Consider the following 22,471-nt stretch of genomic DNA (forward strand, 5'->3'; position numbering starts at 1 on the left):
GTTATATTTCAGCAGCAGGCATGTCTGGAGCAGAGCCAGCAAGAATGGAGGACATGAGGCCAGACCATGAAAGCCTTGTCAGCCAGAACAAGCAGGGAGCTGGGATGGTATTCTGAGTGATGGAAAGTCACTGCAGGGTTTAACCAGGGGAGTGATATGGTCCAAGGTCTTAGTAAAAACACAAAGCAGCTACCCTTTCAGAGTCCCCATAGAGATTTTTAGGTTATCAGTTTGAGGGATCTGGAAGTGCCTCTTTGGGGTACAGTGCAAAGGGCATTTGCTTTGCCATCAGACAGGCCAGAGTTCAAATCCTCACACTACCACTCCATGCTGTGTGACTTTGGGCAAGTCAATGAGCCTCTCTGGGCCTCAGACCCTCAACTGTAAAGCAGGAAAAGCAATGCCAGCTTTGCACAGCTGAGCTGAGAACTACAAAGGGAAGCCATGCATGAGGCATTCAGCACCAAGCAGGGTGCCCAATGAGCATGAGTCATCCCGCCATTCCACCCTGGAAGAAATGAAAATTGCAAGCCAGCTGAAGATTGGTTCCAATAAAAGCATTTTGCCCCACTTGATGGCCAGAGCTGGCAGGCACATCCCTGGCAAAGAAGGGCCTCCCAGAGGCTGCACCTGTTGTGACTACATCGAAGGCCTGAGCCAAGGGTGTGGCCACTACAGGTGGCCCTGGGTGCGGTGAGATGTTGGTCCCCACTGAGGGCTAGCACGGGGATCAGGCCAGCTGACGCCCCCAAGGTCATGTCCAAAGAAGCGCTGCCAGGGCTGAGTGGGCCCTCGGCCCTCAAACTCTGCTTGTCCTCACCTAGTAGGATGTGAGGATGACGATCACTGCAGCTGACACTGACCTAAGTCTCATCACTTGCCTGGCACTGCTCTAACCACCTCTGAAATAGGTCAAGGCAATCTCACAATGACGCCAAGAGGAAGGGACCATTAGTATCCCCTTGAGGCAGATGAGGAAGCTGAGGCTCAGGACTAAGTGAGATTGATGTGTAGAAGCCCCCGAGGGCAGCAGCTTGCCCTGCAACTGCTATTATTATTACACCCACAGATTTGGGTGGACCTTGGGAAGAGGGATGACATCCCCAAATGACAATCATCACATTCAAAGAAGTGTCATCGAGGAAAAGGAGAAGTCTTGTTCTGTTCCCCCATGCAGGGGGAAATGGAATCGGGGAAGAGCTCTCTCCCCGTCGGGGCTGTCCTTGACTTGGCAAGGCAGTGAGCTCCCCGTCACTAAAGGGTCTTGGCAGAGGGAACTTTGGACTGGGTGGCTTGGAGGTCACTCCCACCTCAAAGAAGGAGGATCTTTACCCACTGGAGAGGTGCACCCTGAGACACTGCCAGGTGGCTTGTAGCTACCCCTGACCTTGTTCTTTTTTTTTTCCAGGAGGGGAGGGTCCGTGTACCTGGAGAGGAACAGGTAGGGCAAGTATATTGTGGGCGAAGCACACGGGTAGAGAGCTGGTTGAGAAGGTCAGGCCCTGGCATCCCTACCCTTGGCGGCTGTCCATGGCCCACCCTTGCCTCCCAACTTGGCCAGCCACCTGCTTTGGGAATGGATAAGCCATATGACCCTCACCCCCACCCTCTTGAGCAGGGTCCCCAGTAGGGGACAAAGGGCATGGGAGGCAGAGGTCTGACCCAAAGCGCCTGGCTCACCTCCTTCTGAACAAAGTCCATGATGTTTTTGAAGTCCAGATCGTCATAGTAGTTCTCGATTCCTCTTCGAATGTTGTCATTCAGAAAGTCGATGGTCTATTTAGACAGAGAAATTACAAAGGAAGAAGAGCACACATCCCCAGAGTCCCACCCGAGATTTCCCAAAAGTCGGGATTGAACCAGAGTGCCCACATGCCCAGCTGGCCCCTGCCCCTACTTGCACAAAGCACCCCTTCCATGCCCCCAGTGCCCATCGGATGCAGGAATGGTGCACCCCATTCCTTTACAGATCAAACAACCCACCCAGGCCAGGGCTGGGACTCAGCTGCCCAAGTTCCTGGCCTGGTGCTCCTTCTACTGCCAAAGACAGGCCTGTGCTGGAACCTTCCCTTTGCCCTCCAGGCCTCCTCTCCACTCTTCTCTCCTATCCAAGCTCTTGTTTTACAGATAAGGAGGCCCAGAGAGGGAGCTTGATTCTCCCCAGATCACCGAGCAGGTCTCAACTCTGGTTAGGGGCCCGGCCAGGACTGGAAACCAGGTCTCCTGACTCCCCTCCAGGCCTCTCTCTGTCACTGCAGGGAGATGACAGGGCCCACCTCCCTCTCGGGCTGGGACAATCCCCACCGGGAAGGGCGCTGGCAGGCCGCCCTCTCCCAGTCACACTGGGCCTTCTGGATCAACAGCCCGGCTGTTGTACTGGGATCCAGGAGCACAAAAGGCCCCACAGCAGGAAGGGATGGGGCGGGAGCGTGGGCAGCCCAGCTCCACACTCGCAGCGACAATCAGGGCTTTCAGAGCAGGGAGGCCCGTGTATCATCAGAGATTGTGCTGGCACAAAGGGTGCATTCTCAGCTCTGGAGCCGGACGATTCCCAGGGGAGGCGCCCTCAGGGTACACGGGGACAACAGGGCCCTGGGTTCCAGGCCCTAGCCTGGGACTGCAGGCCCCATCACAGCTACTCCTCCTCTCTGGGCCTCAGTTTCCCACTTGTGAACCAACCCTGCAGGCCTATGTTTAAGACACCTTCGAGCTCTGAAGCTCAAACACTAGGCTGCGAGGGGCTGTCAAGCCTCATGGTCAAGAACACTCCCTGCAGCCACGCAGGCCTCAGGCACTTCATTCAACTTCCGGGCCTCCATTTCATCCTCTACAGAATGGGGGCTGGGGGTGGGGGAGAATCCTCTGCTTGGGAGGGGCTGGAGATTCAAATAAACTAAATCTACAAAAGTGCTCAGCAGGATGCCAGGCACATAGTAAGTCCTGCTGTTATTATGATAGGTCCTTCTTTTTCCAGGAGACACATACCCTATGGTACCACTTCATACCCATTACATCATCAGTGGAAAATGGCTGATCCCAGAAGAAATTAAGGCCCTAAGTCTTGTCCAAGAGCTAGGCCCTAGCCTGGGGCCCCTCACAAACACCCTGCAGCCCAAAGAGGTGATGTGACGTGTCCAAGGTCACCCTGCTGATCACTGGCAGAGAGATGCTGGAACCAAAGCGTCAAACTCCCGGCCTGATACACTTTAAGAAGCCAAGATAAGTTTATGTATAACTGATTCACTTTGCTTTACACCAGAAACTAACACAACATTGTAAATCAACTATATACTCCAATAAAAATTAAAAACAAAAACAAAAACTCTGTGTGGGGATAGGTTATCCAAGGTAACTCCTCTGTAAAATGAGAAACAATATTAACAATCTTAGACTCATAAAAGATCATGTGTTACCAGTTATTAAAGTAATATGGAAAACAGAAAAAAAAAAAAAATAGAAGCCAAGATAAGAACCCAAGGTTCAGATTGCGGCCATCTCCCCAAACCATCTCCAGTATCAAAAAGAGAGGAATGAAGGATGTGACAGCCACCTTCTTCCTGAAATTCACACACTGCTCAAAGCCAGGGTGACAAAGGAGACTGGCTCAGGGAAACCTATCTCTGTGGCCAGAAGGAAAACCCTCTGCTGATGATAATCAGCCGCTCAGGAGAAGACCTGGGAGCTGCAGGCCTCGGGAGGCACAGGGCCAGCCCCCTTCCCATGTGAGAGGCTCTGCAGTCACCAGCCCTCAGCCCTGCCCAGGTCTGGCACTGGATCCCAGGGCAGGGGCTCAGTGGAAGAGCTGCTTGCTGGTCACTCGACCTGGGCAGAGCAGGAAGCTGCCTGGCCTCAGGCCACCCTTCCCAGAGGCCCCCAGGTCCTGCAGCCTTTCCGACCTTGGGTACCTGCTCCTCTGGGTGACGAAGGGACAGGCCAGCCAGCTGGAGCATGATTGGGGGTGTCGAAGCAAACAGGACACCAGGCAGGATCAGTCTGTCACCCAGGATAGGGCAAGGGAATGAGCTCGCAGCATTAAATGGCATGGTGTAAGGGGCCCTTGGCTGAACTGAGGTGCAGGGGCTGATGTCCAAGGTCAGGGACATGTCTAGGGCCACACTCATGGGAGGCGGGGTGGCTTCCTTCCACTCTCAAGGCACTGCAGACCGTCCTGGTCCACCTACCCCAGCCCACTGGCCACCTCCCAGCCCCTCCAGCGGCTCACCCCTCAGCCCTCCCACTGGGTCACATGCTGTTAGGAAACAGGGTGGGATGAGGGCAGGAGGCCCAGGGCAGGCAGGAAGACAGGCGGCAGAGGGGACGCTCAGTGGTCCAAAGGGGAAAGGCTCTCCCTCCCTCTTTGGTGAGCAGCCCTGACCTCTCTCCCCAAACCACCTCAGTCTCTGAGCATTTTCCAAAGGCACGGACTCCAAAAGAGCCCTCATTGTGCAAATCAGGCCTTCCATCTGGCTAGCTGAACCGGGGCCCTGTGGGGAAGAGAGGCCCCGCTGGAGGCCTCTCGGGATGGACAGGAGGAACAGATGGCCCCAGGCTCCACGGGCGGCAGCTGCCCCCAGTTCCCACCAGAGAGCTCTCTGGGTTGTGCTGATTCTCGCACGTGTGCACTGCCTTCGGCACCGCGCGTGTGCGTGTGCGTGTGCGTGCCCGCGCCAGGGAGACGTGTAGAATGCTTGGGTGGTTCCTGTGGGGGTGGAGGTCGTGCAGGTCATTAATTCACTCTAATTAACTGTAAAGCACGGTGCTATATCCCACGACGTTCTGAGGGACTGGGGGAGCCACTCAGAGGACGTGCCCTGTGGGAGCGTGGAAGGGAAAAGAGAATTCTGGCTTCCTCTGCTGCATCCAGGGGCCAAACGCACCCAGTGCCAGCCCCACCCTGCTCTAAACCAGGTCACACAGCAGGGGCAGCGCCAATGAGGACTAGAAAACCACCTTTCACAAATGGCTGGCATGGCCTCAGAGGCACGTGGCCCGGGCTAAATTAAGCAAAGAGTAAGCAAACATCAAAGGCCATGGGATTTTCAGAGCACATTGTTCAACCTACCAGACTCAAGCTACAAAGAACTGCCCTTTCTAGTTCTTTCTTTTAATCTAGTTTTAAAGATATCTGAAGCCTCTGCATCACTGCTCTCAGTGGAGGCACTTGGAGAGTTTTTAAATGAATGAGGAGAATAGCTAAGGGATGTCAGATTTCTTCTGGAGGTCATGAAAATGTTCTAAAATCGACAGTGGTGATGGTTGCCCATATCTGAATGTACACTTTAAATGAGTGAATTGTATGGCATGTGAATTAAATAGCAATAAAGCCTTTTTTTTTTTTAGCCTAAGTAAATGAGGAACTGGAGGGGTGGGGGGCGTGGGGCAGCAGCTCCCCCAGGACGGGAGGCCGAGGGGCAGAAAGGCAAGCGTGGAAGGGCTGGCAGCCGGAGCCTCCCACCAGGCCTCTGGGGACGGGGCTGTCCTCGTTTCCTACAGGCTGCCAGCCGGCTTCCATCGCTTCATGTCAGCTTCGGAGGCCCATGCTGGGGAGGCCCAACAGCTGGCAGCTCAGCTCTCATAACGCAGAGGCGGATGCTCAGCCTAGGACTTCCCTCCTCCCTTAGTGCCTGGGCTGAGCCAGCATCTCTGGGCTCCCCTCAGTACCCCCAGAAGGTGGGGATTCATCCTCGTTGCCTCCAGACCCCAGCCTCTGCTCCAGCCCTGAGATGGGCCCCATCAGACAACCAAGGGTTGAGAGGCACCCACGGAGTGAGAAAGAAAGAGGTGCAAACTCTGCAAGGTTCTCTGGAATACCCGGCTGGAGGTCACAGGATTAATCCCCATGGTGGGGGAGGGTTATGCTTTGGTCTCCCAGGTGTTTGGGGCTCCAGCTCTCACTCCCACAGTGGGAGGCACCAGCTGTGGGAATATGTCCACATCAGTGCAGAACTTTCTCTACTTTCTTCTGGGTGGGAAGGATATATATATGCTCAGGTGCTCAGGCAAGCAGGCCATGCTATCTCCTTTCTCCCTGCCCTGACCTCATGGTCACACCCAGAGCCCGCTAGTGGCAGTGCCATGATAAACAGGCTGGGTGCTGCCCATCATTCCATGGCCTGGTGGTGGGTGTGACCACAGCACCCTCTGATCAAGGCCAGGAAAGTGGTCGCTCCCCTGACTGTTCTGGTGGTAGAGCGAAGGAGGTCGGGGATGGGTAAAGACGTACCAGCTACAGCCCAGTGCCCTCTGGGTGTCCCTGCTCAGCCCTGCCTGGCTGGGAACACATAGGCAGGAGCTGCTCACCTCCAAAACCCCCAACACCCTCCAGAGAGGCTCGGGACAAGCTGGGGTGATGGCAGGTCAAGAGCGGTGAGACCCAGACAGCTGTGGCGGTCATTCAGGTTCTCTGCCCCCCACTGGGTTCAAGGTGCTGCACTTCTCCTGCTTCTAATGCCCGGGCCCTTGGGGCCACCAGCTCTGCACCCAGCTCTCCAACGCACAGCCACTCGACCCTGCACAAGCAGAAAAGTTGCTTCAGTCCAACTACTGGGTCATGCCTGGCAGCAGAAACCTCACCCAGGGGCAGCGGTTGGTGGAGAGTTTCTTCCTTACACTCGGGAGTCTGTTTATCTTTCACTGCCTGGCAGTGGCCACGGTCTGTGCACCTTCCTGAGAACCCTGTGTGAAGTTATTAGCCTGATGACTTGTCCTCATGTGTCACCACAAGTGGATTCTTAGAGTTAAGAGGTAGCCTGCAGGGCTGGAGACTGAACTTGTTACACTGTGATTCAGAGAAATCTGTCTTCTCCTCTTGGTGAAGAAAAACTGGAGCTGGGAACTCACCTCCTCCTGGAACCTGACCTTGACTGTGCCTCACATCTTCCTCCATCGCACGCTGCCCCTTTCTGCCACCATCAACAGCCAGGCAGCTCCTTCCCTATCCTCACCATTGGACCATTTCTCGTTTTACAAAATCGCATGGCATTACAGTTGGCAGGGACATTATTTTTCTTTATATGGTATTTTCCCCCTTGATTATAAAAAAAGAAAAAGAAAATTTGGGAGCTAGGGAAAAAAAGAGTCCCATCCCTCAGAGGAGATATGAATTAATATGTTAATATTTCTATTTCCTTCCAGATTTCTCCAGGCCTATTTTTTTCATTGTGGAGATCTTACTGCACTTAGTTTAGTATCTCATTTTTAAATTTTTTGAAGTATGTATCATATGACAGCACAGCCCATCATGAGCCTCCAAAGAGCTGGGAGACCTGAAGGTGAAGGTCCTTCCTGGGTTGCACACTGAGACCTTCCCCTGACAGGGCCCCATGAAGGGGACAACCCATCCAAGGGGAAGGAACACACTTCACCCCGTGGTGCCCTCAGGGTTTGGGGATAATGGAAACTCTCACCCCTGACCTCAGACCCACAGTATCCTCAGCTGTAAGGACTAAGGGTCCCTGGAGGTTTCGTCTTAGCTCAGTTCTCTCCCTGGCAAGGAGTGGTGTCACAGCACCTGTTGACCTACCCGGCACTGGAAAATAAGTCATCCGCCTTTGTGAAAGCACCTGGGAAACCAGAACTGCTGTTCACTTAGGGGATTGTTTATTAAACCACTGACGCTGCTAACCCTGGCCTGGACCTGGGCTCCAGTCAGTAAAGCACTCATAACTCTGGAAAGCTGTGAGCTGGCCAGGAGCCCTGCTGACTGCACAAAAAAGCATCTCCATTCGCAAATGGCATAAACATCTCTCTCGCCTCAAGGCTGCTGAAAAATGAACCAATACCCTGGAACTGCCAGCCCAGAGCAGATGGTCTGAAAAGTAGAAAAGAGAAAAAGGGAGGAACAGGCAGCAAAACTAGATTGGAAAGACAACCAATGGGACAAGGCAATCTACAGATTCAATGCAATCCCTATCAAAATTCAGATGGCATCTTTCACAGAAATAGAAAAAAAATCCTCAAATTCATATGGACCCACAACAAACCCCAACAGCCAAAGCAATCTTGAGCAAGAAGAACAAAGCTGGAGGCATCACTCTTCATGATTTCAATATTGCAAAGCTATAGTTACCAAAACAGTATGGTGCTGACATAAAAATAGACACATAGGTCAATGGAACAGAATAGAGAGCCTGGAAATAAACCCACACATATATGGTCAACTAATTTCCAGCAAAGATGCCAAGAATATACAACAGGGAAAGGACAATCTCTTTAATAAATGGTGTTGAGAAAACTGGAAATACACATGCTAAAGAATGAAATTAGACCCTTATCTTATACCATAGACAAAAATCAACTCAAAACGAATGAAAGACTTAAATATAAGACCTGAAATTGTGGAACTCCTAGAAGAAAATATAGGGAAAAACTCCTTGACATTGGTCTTAGCAGTGATTTTTTGGATCTGACATCCAACATATAGGCAATGTCGCCTATAGCAAAAATAAATAAGTGGGACTACATCAAACAAAAAAGTTTCTGCACAGCAAAATAATCAAAAAAGTAAAAAGGCAAACTATGAAAATATTTGTAAACCATATATCTGATAAGAGGTTAATATTCAAAATATACAAGGAACCCTTACAACTGAATAGCAAAAAAAACAAATACAGTTGACCCTTGAACATTGCAGAGATTAGGGATGCCAACAACCAACACAGTTGAAAATCTGCATACTGCTATTTCTGCCTCAAAAACAAAGGAAATGATAAATAACTCACCCAAGGGCAGGAAGCTAAAACAGCTTAAATAGAATCAGGACTCAAACACTAGTTCTTTTGACTCCACATATTGTGATCTCTAACGGAACATAAACTTTTCCTCACACTTAGTTATTTAAAGATCTGTAGGGCTTCCCTGGTGGCGCAGTGGTTGAGAATCCGCCTGCCAGTGCAGGGGACACGGGTTCGAGCCCTGGTCTGGGAGGATCCCACATGCCGCGGAGCGGCTGGGCCCGTGAGCCACAATTGCTGAGGCTGCGCGTCTGGAGCCTGTGCTCCGCAACAAGAGAGGCCGCGATAGCGAGAGGCCCGCGCACCGCGATGAAGAGTGGCCCCCGCTTGCCACAACTGTAGAAAGCCCTCGCACAGAAACGAAGACCCAACACAGCCATAAATAAAATAAATTAAAAAAAAAAAAAAAAAAGATGGCTAGCAGGACATCAGAGCCGTTTTAAAGATCTGTAAAATGAAATATGGGTACTATATTTATTGAAAAAAATCTGTGTATAAGTGGACATACACATTTCAAACCCATGTTGTTCAAGGGTCAACTGTAATCTGAGTAAAAACCAGGCAGAGAACCTGAATAGATATTTTTCCAGAGAAGACATACAAATGGCCAACAGGTATATGAAAAGATGCTCAACATCACTAAACATCAGGGAAATGCAAACTGAAACCACAATGAGATATTATCTCACTCCTGTTGGAATGTCTATTATCAAAAAACGAGACAAATGTTGGTGAGGAAAAAAGGGAACCTTTGTACACTGTTGATGGGAATGTAAATTGGTACAATCATTATGGAAAACAGTATGATGATTCCTCAAAAAATTAAAAATAGAACTACCATATGTGGTACAATCCCACTTGCAGGTATATATCCAAAGGAAATGAAATTACTATCTCAAAGAGTTATCTGCCAGGAAAAGAACTCTCATGTTCATTGAAGTATGATTCACAATTGCCAAGATATGGAAACAACCTAAGTGTCTGTTGCCAGATGAATGGATAAAGATGTGAGATATATACATATATAGAGAGAGATACAGATATGTAGATATATAGATATACATATATTCTCCATTGTGTGTGTGTGTGTGTGTGTATATATATAATGTATATATAATGGAATATTATTCAGCCATAAAAAAGAAGGAAAACCTGCCACTTGCGGCAACATGGGTGAACCTTGAGGGTGTTATACTAGGTGAAATAAGTCAGACAGAGAAAGACAAACACTATATGGAGTGACTTATATGTGGAGTCTAAAAAAAAAAAAAAAAAAGTCAAACTCATAGAACCAGCGAGTAGAAAAGTGGTTGCCAGAGGATAGGAGGTGGGCGAAATACGGAGATGTTGGTCAATGGTACAAACTTCCAGTTATAAGACGAATAAGCTCTGAGGATCTAATGTACAGCATGCTGACTATAGTTAATAATACTGTATTATACATTTGAAATTTGCTAAGGGAACAGATCTTAAGTATTCTCACCAAAAAAAAAAAGTTAACTATTTGAGGTGATGGATGTATTAATTAACTTGATTGTGGTAATCCTTTCACAATGTACACATATACCAAATCATCACACTGTACAGTTTAAATATATCACAATTTTATTTGTCAATTATTCCCCATAAAGCTGGGGCAGGGGAGAAAAAAAGAACTGAAAAAAAGATGGGAAAGCATCCCTGAGCTGCCTCCATCTTCCTGTGCGCTCTTAGGAGGGCTTCTTAACCTCTCTGTGCCTCAATGACTCCATCAATATGATGGGACTCTCCCCTTCCATCATAAAACAGGAAGAAGACCCCTGGATTCCAAGGGTGTAGACATGCCTGTGGTTAAGGCCCACCCAGCTGGTCTCCCTACTGTCCACTCTCCATTCAGCAGCAAGTAAAATGTGAATCAGATCACATCACTTCCCAGCATAAAACTCTCCAAAGGCTTCCTACTGCCTTCAAAAAAAAAAATCCAAGGCCCTACCTGATCTGCCCTGGCCAGCCCTTCCAACTTCACCTTCTACCCCGTCCCCATCACTCACCTGTTTCAGCCAAGCGGCCTCCACACTGCGCACAGACCCGCCAAGCTCCCCTCTGCCTCAGTGGCTCCCTCCACCTGGACCTCTGTTCCCTCTGAGCCTTAGCTGGTTGCCTCCTTTTCAGCAGCATCCTCCCCGCCTCCACCCCAGGCACTCTGCTATCAGCCTGTTTCGTTTTCTTGTTCTCCGGTTTACCTGTTCAGTGCCCGTCGCCCCAGCCCAATGGATGTTCCACGAGGGATTATCTGCCCAGCTCTCTGCTGCACCCCCAGTTTGCAGCCCTGGGCACACACACAGTGGGTGACTAGCATACACATGGCTAATAAATGCGCCAGAGGCCCACCTGGTTCCGGAAGATCAAGGCCACCACGCCACCAATGAGCTCGATTATGAGGCAAATCCCAAGGATGTACATAAACTGGAAAACAAAATTCAGAGATTCACCTAGAGGGGAAGGAGAAGTGCCATCTGCTCCGAGGTCAAGCGCAATAAGGAGAATCATCTCTCTCGGAGCTCGTATCGGCTCCTGGGCCTTTCGCCCCTTCCTCCTGTGAGGACACAGGACGTGGACAGACATTCCCGGGAAAGCCTGTCGCTGGAGCTAGTGGTCAGGAAGAGTGACTCAGCTGTCCCAGCCAGACTGTTATCAAGGTTTGTCCCCGGGGTCCTCAGCAGGGTCTAGGTGGAGAAACGCGATCCCCTCCACCCACGCCCCACCACAAGCAGAGCTGGTCCTCGCTCTGGCTGACCCAGAGGGGACAGGCTGGGCAGCATTTCCAGCTCTGCCTGCAGAGGCTCTCCACAGTGGCTTCCCAGACCCCCAGGGTGGGCGAGGGGATGCCTGAGGCTTAGAGGATACACCCCCATTTATCACAGAAACAGGCATTGTCCAAACTGATGTCAATAACTTCCAGGCTTAGGCAGCACCGAGACTATCCTCACAGGGGCTTTTAGGGGCTTCCCGTGTGAAGGGGACAATGAGGTCAAACACACACGTGGATGCAGAGAAAACAGATCCTCCTGCCCGGCACCCCCCACTTTGGGGAGCCATCCATCTCCCGCCAGTAAGGGGGGTAGGGGTTTGACACCCCCCTGACCCCAGGGCAGGCACTTGGCCAAGCAGTCCCATCAGAGTCCTAGGACCTTGGCCAGAGTTACCAGGAAAGATTCCCTGGAATCAAGAACCATAAGGACTGTTGGCCTGAGGCTGCTGGCCAAAGAGAGCCTGAGAACAGCATCGGGCGTCCAGCTGGGAGGTGGCAAGAGAGAGAGCCCGAGGGCGGCGTCTAAACCCCGGACCCAGTATGGGCCTGCTGGTTACGTGAGCTACTGACTCACCACCAGCAACTTTTCTTGGGTTTGCTCGCTCTCATTTGAGTGTGCTTTCTCCCACCTCCAACCGACAGTCCAGATCAACACAGGGTTTAAGTAAGAAGAACAGTATTCAAATCAGCCTTTCTACGCAGAAGTGGAGGAGGCTGGGCACTCTTGGGCCAACGTGCACAGACAGGCTGACCCAGGAAACCCTCTGAAAGAGCTGGTTTGAGGCAAGGACTGAATAACTGGGATGCCCAAGGGCCCAGGGGTGCTCTCCCCAGCTCTCCTGGGGACGCCAAGGACCCCACCACCAGCAGCGGCCAAGGGGTGCGTGGGGCGGACTCACCGCTTGGAGAAGGCACAGGTTGTCGCGAAGGGAAGCCAGCACGCCGATGAAGGACACGATGAACATGACAACCCCCAGGAGGATGAGGATGATGGCCGGGGCCAGAAACGCACTTTCCAGGGTTTTGTATTTCTGCCTCTCAACCTCTGCATAGACCCCCACTGACAGGACCAGGCCCCCGATCAGCTGCAGCAAGAAAGCAAGGAGTGAGAGAGGAGAAAGACTGGCAGTCGTGTGATTTTCCTACAAAGGGCTCGTCCGAGGGCTGTGGTGTCAGCCCTTAGAGGGGCTCACCTCAGGGGACTGGACGTGAGGGAACCTGTTATGGGCTGAACTGTGTCCCCCCAGATTCACATGCTGAAGCCCTAACCCCCCGTATCTCAGAATGGGACTGTACTTGGAGACTGAGGCTTTAAAGAGGTAATTACGTTAAAATGAGGTCTTATGACTAGGCCTTAATCCAATACAAATGCTGTCCTTAGAAGAAGAAGAGATTAGGACGCAGACACACACAGAGAGAAGACCATGTGAAGACCCAGGGAGAAGACAGCCATCTACACACCCAAAGAGAGAGGCCTCAGAGAAAACCAACTCTGCCCACACCTTCATCTTGGACTTCTGGCCTCCAGAACTGCAAGACAACAAACCTCTGTTGTTTACGCCACCCAGTCTGTGGCATTTTGTTATGGCAGCCCTAGCAAACTAATACAGACCCTATTTGGAAATGCTGCTTTAGAAGAAGGTACCGGTGAGTCAGGGAAAATGCCACTGGCTAGAGGGTCAGAGAACCTGGGTTCGAGTCCCGGCTGTGCCACTTGCTAACCCTGGGCGTTGGATAGGCGTTGGACCACATGAGTCTGGGTTCTCATCTGAAAAATGGCTGAAGTTTATCATTTCTGCCCTGCTCACCCCACAGGTTTTTGCAAGGCTTTTGTGAGATAAGGAAACTGGAAACACTGTAAGTCTGAAAGCCTGGGGCCCCTGGGATGCGTATTACACAGGCAGGTCACCAAGGGAAATTTCAGAACTGCTCAGGGAGATGGGCATTTCACTCAGCACCATAAACACGGAATTTATCTTCAGAAAGACTATCGGGAAGGCCGAAAGTTGGAGCAGGAGAGCTTTTCCGGGGAATTCTTCATCATCAACTTTCCTAACGGTGGAAAGGTGACCACTGTAACAACCCATCAGAAAAAAACAGGCAAAAAAAAAGCCCTTGGGGGACCCCTTTTTTTGCTCTCAGCCTGAAAACTCTCATACTAAATCTTCAGGGAGACTTACCAGCTGACATCACCCCGAACCCTCAGATGAGTCCGTGGCTGCACTGCCACATTGCACTGGGATCCGCAATAGTGTTCTAACTGGCCCCCTTCACCCCGTTCTCCACACCAGAGTGACAGGCGAAACCTAATCAGGGCAGGCTGGTACTCTGTGCGCCAAGAGTAAAAGCCACAACCCTAATCACAGCCTACACAGCCTGTCTGAGCTCACTTCTCACTCCCCCCACTTCCTCACTCTGCTTTAACTGCATGGGGCTCCTCACCGCTGGTCGAACACACGAAGTGTGCCACCCCAGGGCCTTTGCACAGGCTGTTCCCACTGCCTGGAATGCTCTTCCTCCTGATCTCCATATGGCTCTACGGCTCCCTCCTTCACCTCCTTCCCATCTTTGCTCAATTGTTACCTGCTCAGTGAGGCCTTTGGGGTCATCTTGTTTAAATGTAGAAAATCCCTCTCCTTGAAACTCCCGATCCCATTTTCCTGTTTTATGTTTTTCCTTTGTAATTGCAAGTATTTAACATACTACATTTTTTGTTTTATTTTTTAATTGTTTGTCTTCCCCACAAGAACATAAGCTCCATGCTAGGAGGGATTTTCGACCATTTCGGGCATCGCCAGCACCCAGAACAGTCCTGACATTTAGGAAGTACAACAGGCATTTACAATCAATGTCTGTCGAATGCATGCAAGCCAGGCTTCCCAACAGATCCCCTTGGGTTTGAGTCTGCCGCTGTCTACCCAGCCTCCTTCCCGTCCAAGGATTCTGACTTTCCGGGCCACACATTCCCGAGAGCAGATACACTGGACTTCACAGAGCAGAAGGCAGTGTGGGAGAGGAGCTGGAAGCCATGGTGCTGTCAGCAAAGGTCTGAGTAAAGGAAATGAGGGATAATACAGACAAGATGTGGGCCAGATGCGCCATGAGCACAGCTACCCTAGAGTCAACATCCGGAACACTGAAGGAGGTGTCGGCTCCTCGAGTTACTCCTGGTCTAACCCCCGCCTTAAAATGGCTACAATGTGCCCTCAAAGTAGATCCCCTTGACTGCCTTCTAAAGAGCACCAAGAATGTCCTGGGTAAAGGGAAGTGCCTGCTTCTCCTAAGCTTTGACAAGTGGCGGGGATGCCAAAAGTCAAACAGACCAACCTTGCTTAGAAACACTGGGCAACAGAGGATTACTGGGAAGCCATCTCCCTCGGGTCCAGGGTTCTGCTGTATTTCACAGCTACGTGCCATCCCCCTTAGTTTGAAAGGATAATCTGGGACTACTGAAACCCACTCCCCTGGTCTAGAAGGAATGCCTTCCCAACACACATGGGCCAAAAGGTGCGAAAGGCATTGACAAACTTGGCCGTGAGCCACTTATTAACAAGTTGGCCAGGAAAACCGTGAGTGAAATGATGTCATCCAAATTACCCAGTTGGGTAAATTTTTAAATTTATAAGACAGGATACACACACACACACACACACACACACACACAGCCCTCTATAGGAAAATGGGGACCACAGGAAATAAAATCTACCTTTGATAGAGAAAGATTAACCAGAGTTATTTGGTCAGTTCATGCTCCAAAACCCAGAACATGGTGAAATCATTGTTCAAGGCTGGCCTAAGCCCTGTGGGTCCCCTGAGAACAAGGGCAAGCAGCTTTAGAGAGCCAAATTCTCCCCTTCCGAATTAGTGCAATTACAAGAAATCACTCACTCAATCACTCACTCAACCCTAACCCTGAACCAGACACAGAGCCCAGAGATCCTTCCACCCCGGAGCTGGGGATGACGGTTAAAGAAGAACCCCACAAAGAGGTGACATCTTCAGAGCCCAGGCAGGAGTGCAGCCAATATGCAAGGCCATGGGGGCAACAGAGGTGGGGCTTTACCCTCTATCTTGGTGGAAAGTACGATTCTCAGGTTGTCACTGAACCAACAAGATAACATCTTAATATTTTCAGGATTGATTCCATATACTTTTGAGAGTTCTATGTTTCCTGTTGTAAAAAAAAAAAAAAAAAAAAGCTCTTCTTGGGCAGGATGGACACAGGCCCTGACATCTTCCCAGTGCCCTAGCCTGTCCCCTTCCCTCCTTCCCGCTTGAGGCTATGCTTTTGGATTAAAGTACTGTAAACCATCTCCAAAACACCAAAGCTGTCATTGGCCTCCATTCTGAGCAGAATTGACCCCAGCCCTCTTTGTAAAGGCAGTCAGTGGCTTCTTCTATTTTTATAAGCTCCCCGGACACTCCAGAACAGCCTTGCCGGGAGGAAACAAAATTTCCTTTGGTCTGATCTCCCTCCTGTTACAAAAGATCACATTTTCCTTGCTAGTCAGCCTTGCAAAATTTCCAGACCACTAAAGCCATAGGAAAGCTACTGTGGCAAACGCAGACCCAAACCTCTGGACTCCCGCACCACTGTGTACTGAGCCGTCACAGGCTCGTGTCTCCTGGTCCAGCCCGCCCAGCGGCCAGCAGGCAGTCCCCAAGGCGGCTTGGCACACAGCACACGCTGATCCGGGCTCCTCGTTCAAGGGTTCCAGGGGCAGTAGGCACGGGGAGAAGCCGGCATACCCTTCCCAGGCACTTCAAGATTTCCAAATGATATTTACATCTCCAAGGACATCAGTTTATGTTTCCATGTGAGTATAAAATTAACTGTTGATGCTAGCGTGCAATCCCATCCACTCTTCTCTGCTAATTATAGTCTCTCTTCGGGGGCCGGCCACTCCAGCTCCAGCGCAGGAAGTAAATGGCCCATTTGTCAAGCAGGACAGCTTCAGCTAAACGTGGCTGGGGATGAGGGGCACACGGCCATGCTCATTTGGGGCCAAAGAGGCAAAGAACATGCTGCTGGTAACCCACGGGCCAGGACCAGAGCCCCAGACTTTGCAAGCCACATGGCATCTTCAACAGGCTGCATGGGAGCCCTGTCGCCCCTTGTGAACCAGGCCCAAAGGTCCCCTCTGAGCCCTGCAGCCTGGAACAGGCTTCTTCCTCTGCAGGCTGAGGCCCAGCTTCACGCAGCTGCTGGGAAGCAGGAGGCCGTGTGAGGCATTCCAGCACCTGCGTCGTCCCCTCCTTCAGGAAGCATCTGGTCTCAGCTGGCTTACCCCCAGCTGGGGCAGGTCTGTACTTCGAGGGGACCTGCAAGGCCTATTTTTACCCACAAAGGCACATGCCAGGCACCTATTGTGTTCCAGACCCTGGGGGTCACAAGGGGTCCCAAGACTAGACAATGGGCTAAGTCTGGAGGAGGGGAGATTAAGAGGCTAGAAATGATCTCTATGGCCTGATGGATGGAATTCAGGGGTCTCTGAACTGGGGATGGAGAAAAAAGTCAATCTTTACTTTCATTAGCCTTTAACTGAAATGTTCCTGTCATGAAAAAAGAGGAAGAACCTCAGGTCTACAGGAAGCATGCTGCAATCCCTCCCATGGGGAAGGCTCTGGGAATTTGAACAAAACTGAGGGGGAGAAAGGAAACATCAGAAAATCAAGGTGGGCTTCCTGGAGGAGCCAGTGTTTCCTGGAAGGCCCCAAGAACTGCTTCACTCTGAAACCATCTCATGGGTCACTCAAGGCTCCAGGGTTCTGTGTGGCCCAAACAAAGCACTTTTCTGAGTTTTGAGCTTGAAAGGATGTGGGGAGTAGCTAAACTCCAAGGCCTGAGAGAGATTTTAAATAAGATGGGGCTAGCAGGTCCCCTGCATCCGGCCAAGAAACCCCGGACTTCACATCCATCAGCTCTTCTGCCCCAGGACGAACCTGCCTGGCCCTAGGCTGAGCCCACCCTGCAGATAGCCACCTCCTACTCAGCACACTCTGTATCAGCTTCTCTCATGCACAGATTAGGGCTGGAAGGAGCAGTAGAGGCAGGATAAGAGATGGGAGTTGGCATTCTGGACCTTCATTTATTAGTTCGGTGCCCTTGGCCATGTCACTTCGCCTCTTTGACCCTCACCTTTCACCTGTAAAATAGTAAAGCCTGCCGCCAGGTACAGAGTGATTATGCTGTGCCAGCATCCTGCAAAGTGCTATACCAGCATGATCTCCCTTGACCATCACACATCCTTGCACATCTAAGAAACAGCCAATCACATTTTACAGACCAGTCTCAGTGAGGCTAAGTGTCACAGAACTTAACGAGAGGCAGAGCCAGGATGTGTGGGCAAAACCTGTCTGGCCTGCCACTAAGGCTACCAGATGGGCCTTTCACTTAGATCCGGGAGATAACTGGTCTGAAATGTCTCTGCAAAATACAAAGGTGCCAATAGCAGAGCAGTGCTCCCAAGAGAATGTTCTGTGATGACAGTAACGTCCAATATGGTAGCCACTAGCCATGTGTGGCTAGTAAGCTCTTGAAATGTGGCTTGTGTGCCTGGGGAGCTGAATTTTTAATTTTACTTCATTTAAAGTAGTTTAGATTTGATCACGTGTAGCTGGTGGCCACCGTATTGGACAGCACAGCTCCAGAGCAGCTCTCACTGGACGTTGCCCCTTACCATTCTCCCCTTGCTCCTTTCTGATAGTACAGACCACCCTTATTAAAGAGTCAGGTGCCCTAACCATCCCGCCACTAGCTAGAGGAAGTTCAATTCATACTCACTGACTTCATTCAGGTGAAAGCAACCGCTTTTCCCACTTTCCCCAAGAAAGCTCAGTTCCTATTATCCCATCCCTCTTGCCCCTAAGGAAAGCAGGACACACCAGATCCCGCGCCCCCAACCCAAACGGATATACGGCCTATTCTGTCTCCTGGGAAGGTGCCAGACCCACCTCCAGGACTACAGGGCAGTATTCTAAGCTCTGGGGCCCTGGACCCCAGCACTAAGTGCAGGCAGCCTGTGCTTGAGGAAAGGGGTTCCTCCCAACCCCAAAGGAAAGCCAGCCCTGGAGGAAACAGCAGAGACTGCCTCCTACTGCCAGCAAAAAAGCCAGCCTCTGGTCTTTGTCACTGATACTCTGCTGTCAACTCTGCCTTGACCCTGGACTTCTTTCCTTTTAAAAAACTGGACTTCAATGCAGAGAACTTGGTTAACTGCAACACTTGGTCCATGACATCCTCTGACAGTCTGCTTTTGTTTGGAACGTAAGAAGCACCACATATTAACCAGTCCTCCTGTCCTCGCTGATGTGCTATGACTCTGCTGTCACACACTGACTCTCCCATCGGTCACTCGGTCCCAAAACGAACCTCCCTAGTGTAGTGACTACAGTTTTATAACACACCATGGCATCTGCTAGGCCACATCCCTTCTTCCTGTCTTCCTCGGAAGTGTCCTGGATATTCTTAGACCTTGACTCTTGTGTAGATATTTTAGAATCATTGCATCAAGTTCCATGAAAAAACCTGGTAAGGTTTCACTAGAACCGCATTGAATCTATGGATCCCTTCGGGGAGAATCGACATCTTTATCAGGTCTTCCTGCCCAAAAGCATGATTTATTCCTTCTTTATTTACATCACCTTTATTATGACCTCTCTAATAACAGTGCTCTCCACCTCCCTCAAGCTTTTCTGTGGCTGTCTAGGCAGATCTGGGGAGAGACTTGTGGAAGTCTTTCCCAGGCTGACCCTCCAGCTAGGCCCAGGGTGGGAAACATGGCCTTTGGAAAACAAATCTCTCTAAGAAGCAAAGTGGATACACCAGTCTGTTTTGCTACCCTCCTGTCACCAAGTTACAAACACTTGATTTAAAAGACTCCCACACGATAAATTAGGAGTTTGGGATTAACATACACACATTACTATATACAAAATAGATAATCAACAAGGACTTACTGTATAGTACACAGAACTCTACTCAATATTCTGTAATAACCTATAATAGAAAAAACTCTGAAAAAGAATGGATATATGTATATGTATAGCTGAATCCCTTTGCCATACACCTGAAACTAACACAACTTTGTAAATCAACTATATTCCCAAATTAAAATAAAAATTAGGGCTTCCCTGGTGGCGCAGTGGTTGAGAATCTGCCTGCCAATGCAGGGGACACGGGTTCGAGCCCTGGTCTGGGAAGATCCCACATGCCGTGGAGCAACTGGGCCCGTGAGCCACGATTACTGAGCCTGCGCGTCTGGAGCCTGTTCTCCGCAACAAGAGAGGCCGCGATGGTGAGAGGCCCGCGCACCGCGATGAAGAGTGGTCCCCACTTGCCACAATTAGAGAAAGCCCTCGCAGAGAAACGAAGACCCAACACAGTCATAAATAAATAAATAAATAAGAACGTGAATTTCTAAAAAAAAAAAATTAAAATTAAATTAAAAAATAACAAATAAAAGACTCCCACATGTTGTCTGTTCCCTATATTGTGAAGTTTTTTAGAGGTCTGCCTTGTCACTTTCTCTCTCACTAGATGATCGTCCACATTCCTACAGCTGGGAAAAAAAAAAACAAGACTCCCACATGCACACAGCTCATTCCAGGCTGTGAAAGAGCTAAGCTGGGAGGTTTGCAAGCCCCAGCTACTCAACCCAGCTGGGGCAGAGTGGAATTTCTAATCACAAACCAGCACAAACATATGAAACACTGTGGGTAAGAGTTGACAGAGCCTGGGCTCTCTCTTTTTTTTTCTTCTTCTTTTTAAACACTTGGAGCAACTGCTCCAGACAACATTTACAAATAACTTTGTATCTTTAAATTTTATTTATTTATTTATTTATTATTTTTGGCTGTGTTGGGTCTTCGTTTCTGTGCAAGGGCTTTCTCTAGTTGCGGCGAGTGGGGGCCACTCTTCATTGCGGTGCACGGGCCTCTCACTGTCGCAGCCTCTCTTGTTGCGGAGCACGGGCTCCAGACGCGCAGGCTCAGTAGTTGTGGCTCACGGGTCTAGTTGCTCTGCGGCATATGGGATCTTTCCAGACCAGGGCTCGAACCCATGTCCCCTGCATTGGCAGGCAGATTCTCAACCACTGCGCCACCAGGGAAGCCCCTGGACTCTCCTTAGGAAGAGTTTAGGGGCAGGCAAATGGGGAGTGGTGTAACAAACAAGTGGTAAAAATCTTCTGAGACAAGAGGCCTGGCAGTCACCTCCTCCTGGGAAATCAGAGCAGGCCCACTGGAACTGAGCCTTGGAGGATGCACAGGAGTTTGACTTCACACCACTGGACGCTCCGTCAGCACAGGGACTGGCCCGATAGATCTGTCGGAGGAATGAATCTGAGAAATGCTATTGCTTCAGATGCCCATGAGCCCAAAGAAGAAACTAGTGATGCCATTCCAGAGTAGAGCCCTCTGAGGCTTAAGGATACGATGACTTATCTGGTTAATCTGAAAACCACAGAAACAGCCAAGGGGCAAAGGAGAGTCAAGAGCATATCACCTCCACCCAACACACTTTTCTCCCTGGTTTTCTTTTCCCTTCTGTCTCTGGACCCCTTTCCTTCTCTCCACCTTCCATGTGTCTGAACCAAGAGAGTCAGAGCCCACCTCCCAGGGCTGTTTTCCCACGGTGCCTGGGTGATTATCTTCCCAGATCTCAGCCCAGGTAGGGCGCCCCTTGCTGGGGTACACTCAGCAGTACACCCTGTGCCAAACCACTGCTGGTCTCCCCTCCCTTCTTTCTCTAGCCGGGCTGGCTAAGGCTCCCTTGCTCAGAGCTGCAGGCCACGGGCGGGAGTGAGTAAGATGGCCCAGGTCTCCCCTTCCCTCAGACCCTCTAAAAGCAGACACAGGCTCACAGAGGTGACAAGGGGGCTTTGTCCTAGACAGCCTCCAGTTCAGGTCCCAGCAGCCTTTCAAAACCCTCAGCTGCCCACCAGGATCTGGGCCAGGCATCCCCCATTCTTTCCAAAGTGGCGGCAAGAGGAATTTCAGGGAAGGGGGCAGGAAGGTGGAGTCCCCCATGATCTCAACTCTCCCTGACCCTCCGGGCTGCTGAGAGAAGCCACAATAAAGAAGGGAGCTGCACAGAAGGGAACAGGAGTTTGGGGAGTAGACATGGGGGGTGCGGGGGGAGATGCAGGAAATTCCAGCCGCAGGTGCAGAAGGCAGTGAGGCCCCACAGCCAGGGCTGCCTTTTCCCCAGGGACACCTGGCTGCGCTGGGCAGATATAAACTAAGGGCTGTCTCCACACAATTGTGGCAATGACAGAGCTTACTGTTGTATGTTTCTTGTTTTTAATGTTAGATGTAGTTTTATAGCTAAGAAAAAATAAATCGAATTGCTATATATATATATGGCCCTTGGTTCATTCTTTGCACAAAATCCCACATCTGAACAGAGCCCTTTGTCCCTGAACGAAGGCTGGAAGGCAGAGGAGGCAATCAGACCACAAGTGTCAATGCCTGGCATGACAAAGAATATAAATTGCCCCCACTCCAAAGGCTCGAGACTCCAAAGAGGTCAAAGGGCAAAAGGGAAAAGGAGGCAGCATGACACACTGGAAGGAGAACTGGGGGGCAGGGTGGGGGGAGGATGAGAGGGGAGCCCTGAACTTTAATCCCAGCTCTGTCGCTAACTCCCATGCAACTTTGGGTAAGTCTCCCTTCCCCTCTCTGGGACTCAATTTCCCTGCTCCAAAAGGGAGATGTTTGGCCACAAGCCCTAGCATCCCTTCACTGCTCTGGGAGCCCATGGCAACTCATGCCCAGAGAGCCCTTGTTAGAATCCTGGCCATGAGCAGACCGTGGGTGGTCCAAAGTCCTCTCCTCTACTGAGTCCTTCTCCATGGGTCTACCCCTGCTTTCCCACCTGGCCAGGAGACGTCACACTCCTGCATGAGAAAGGTCCTACAGGGAACAGAGATGCCCTTTCTGCCCTGAT

The 22,471-nt window shown here is 50.5% G+C and overlaps 1 protein-coding gene and 1 long non-coding RNA gene across 5 annotated transcripts in view; one reads left to right on the plus strand and one right to left on the minus strand.

The window, feature by feature from the left end:
- The window catches only part of TSPAN15 (tetraspanin 15), a 50,051-nt gene that overhangs the window by 8,091 nt on the left and 19,489 nt on the right, over positions 1–22,471 (minus strand). For 2 of the 4 annotated variants that reach the window (XM_082424584.1, XM_082424586.1), the window contains exons 2-4: positions 12,423–12,608; positions 11,103–11,177; positions 1,681–1,776 (exon numbers count right to left, since the gene is read on the minus strand). In XM_082424584.1, the coding sequence (XP_082280710.1) occupies positions 1,681–1,776; positions 11,103–11,177; positions 12,423–12,608 (357 nt within the window). The remainder of the gene's footprint in view (positions 1–1,680; positions 1,777–11,102; positions 11,178–12,422; positions 12,609–22,471) is intronic. The other 2 variants (XM_082424585.1, XM_082424587.1) reach the window with 2 other exon arrangements.
- On the plus strand, positions 8,752–10,111 carry LOC309642732. The gene is made up of 2 exons (XR_014253348.1): positions 8,752–8,830; positions 9,167–10,111. It is a non-coding gene; the product is annotated as an uncharacterized lncRNA (long non-coding RNA).

This window comes from Balaenoptera physalus, assembly GCF_965194825.1.
Source record: "Balaenoptera physalus genome assembly, chromosome: 14".
Lineage (NCBI taxonomy): Eukaryota > Metazoa > Chordata > Mammalia > Artiodactyla > Balaenopteridae > Balaenoptera > Balaenoptera physalus.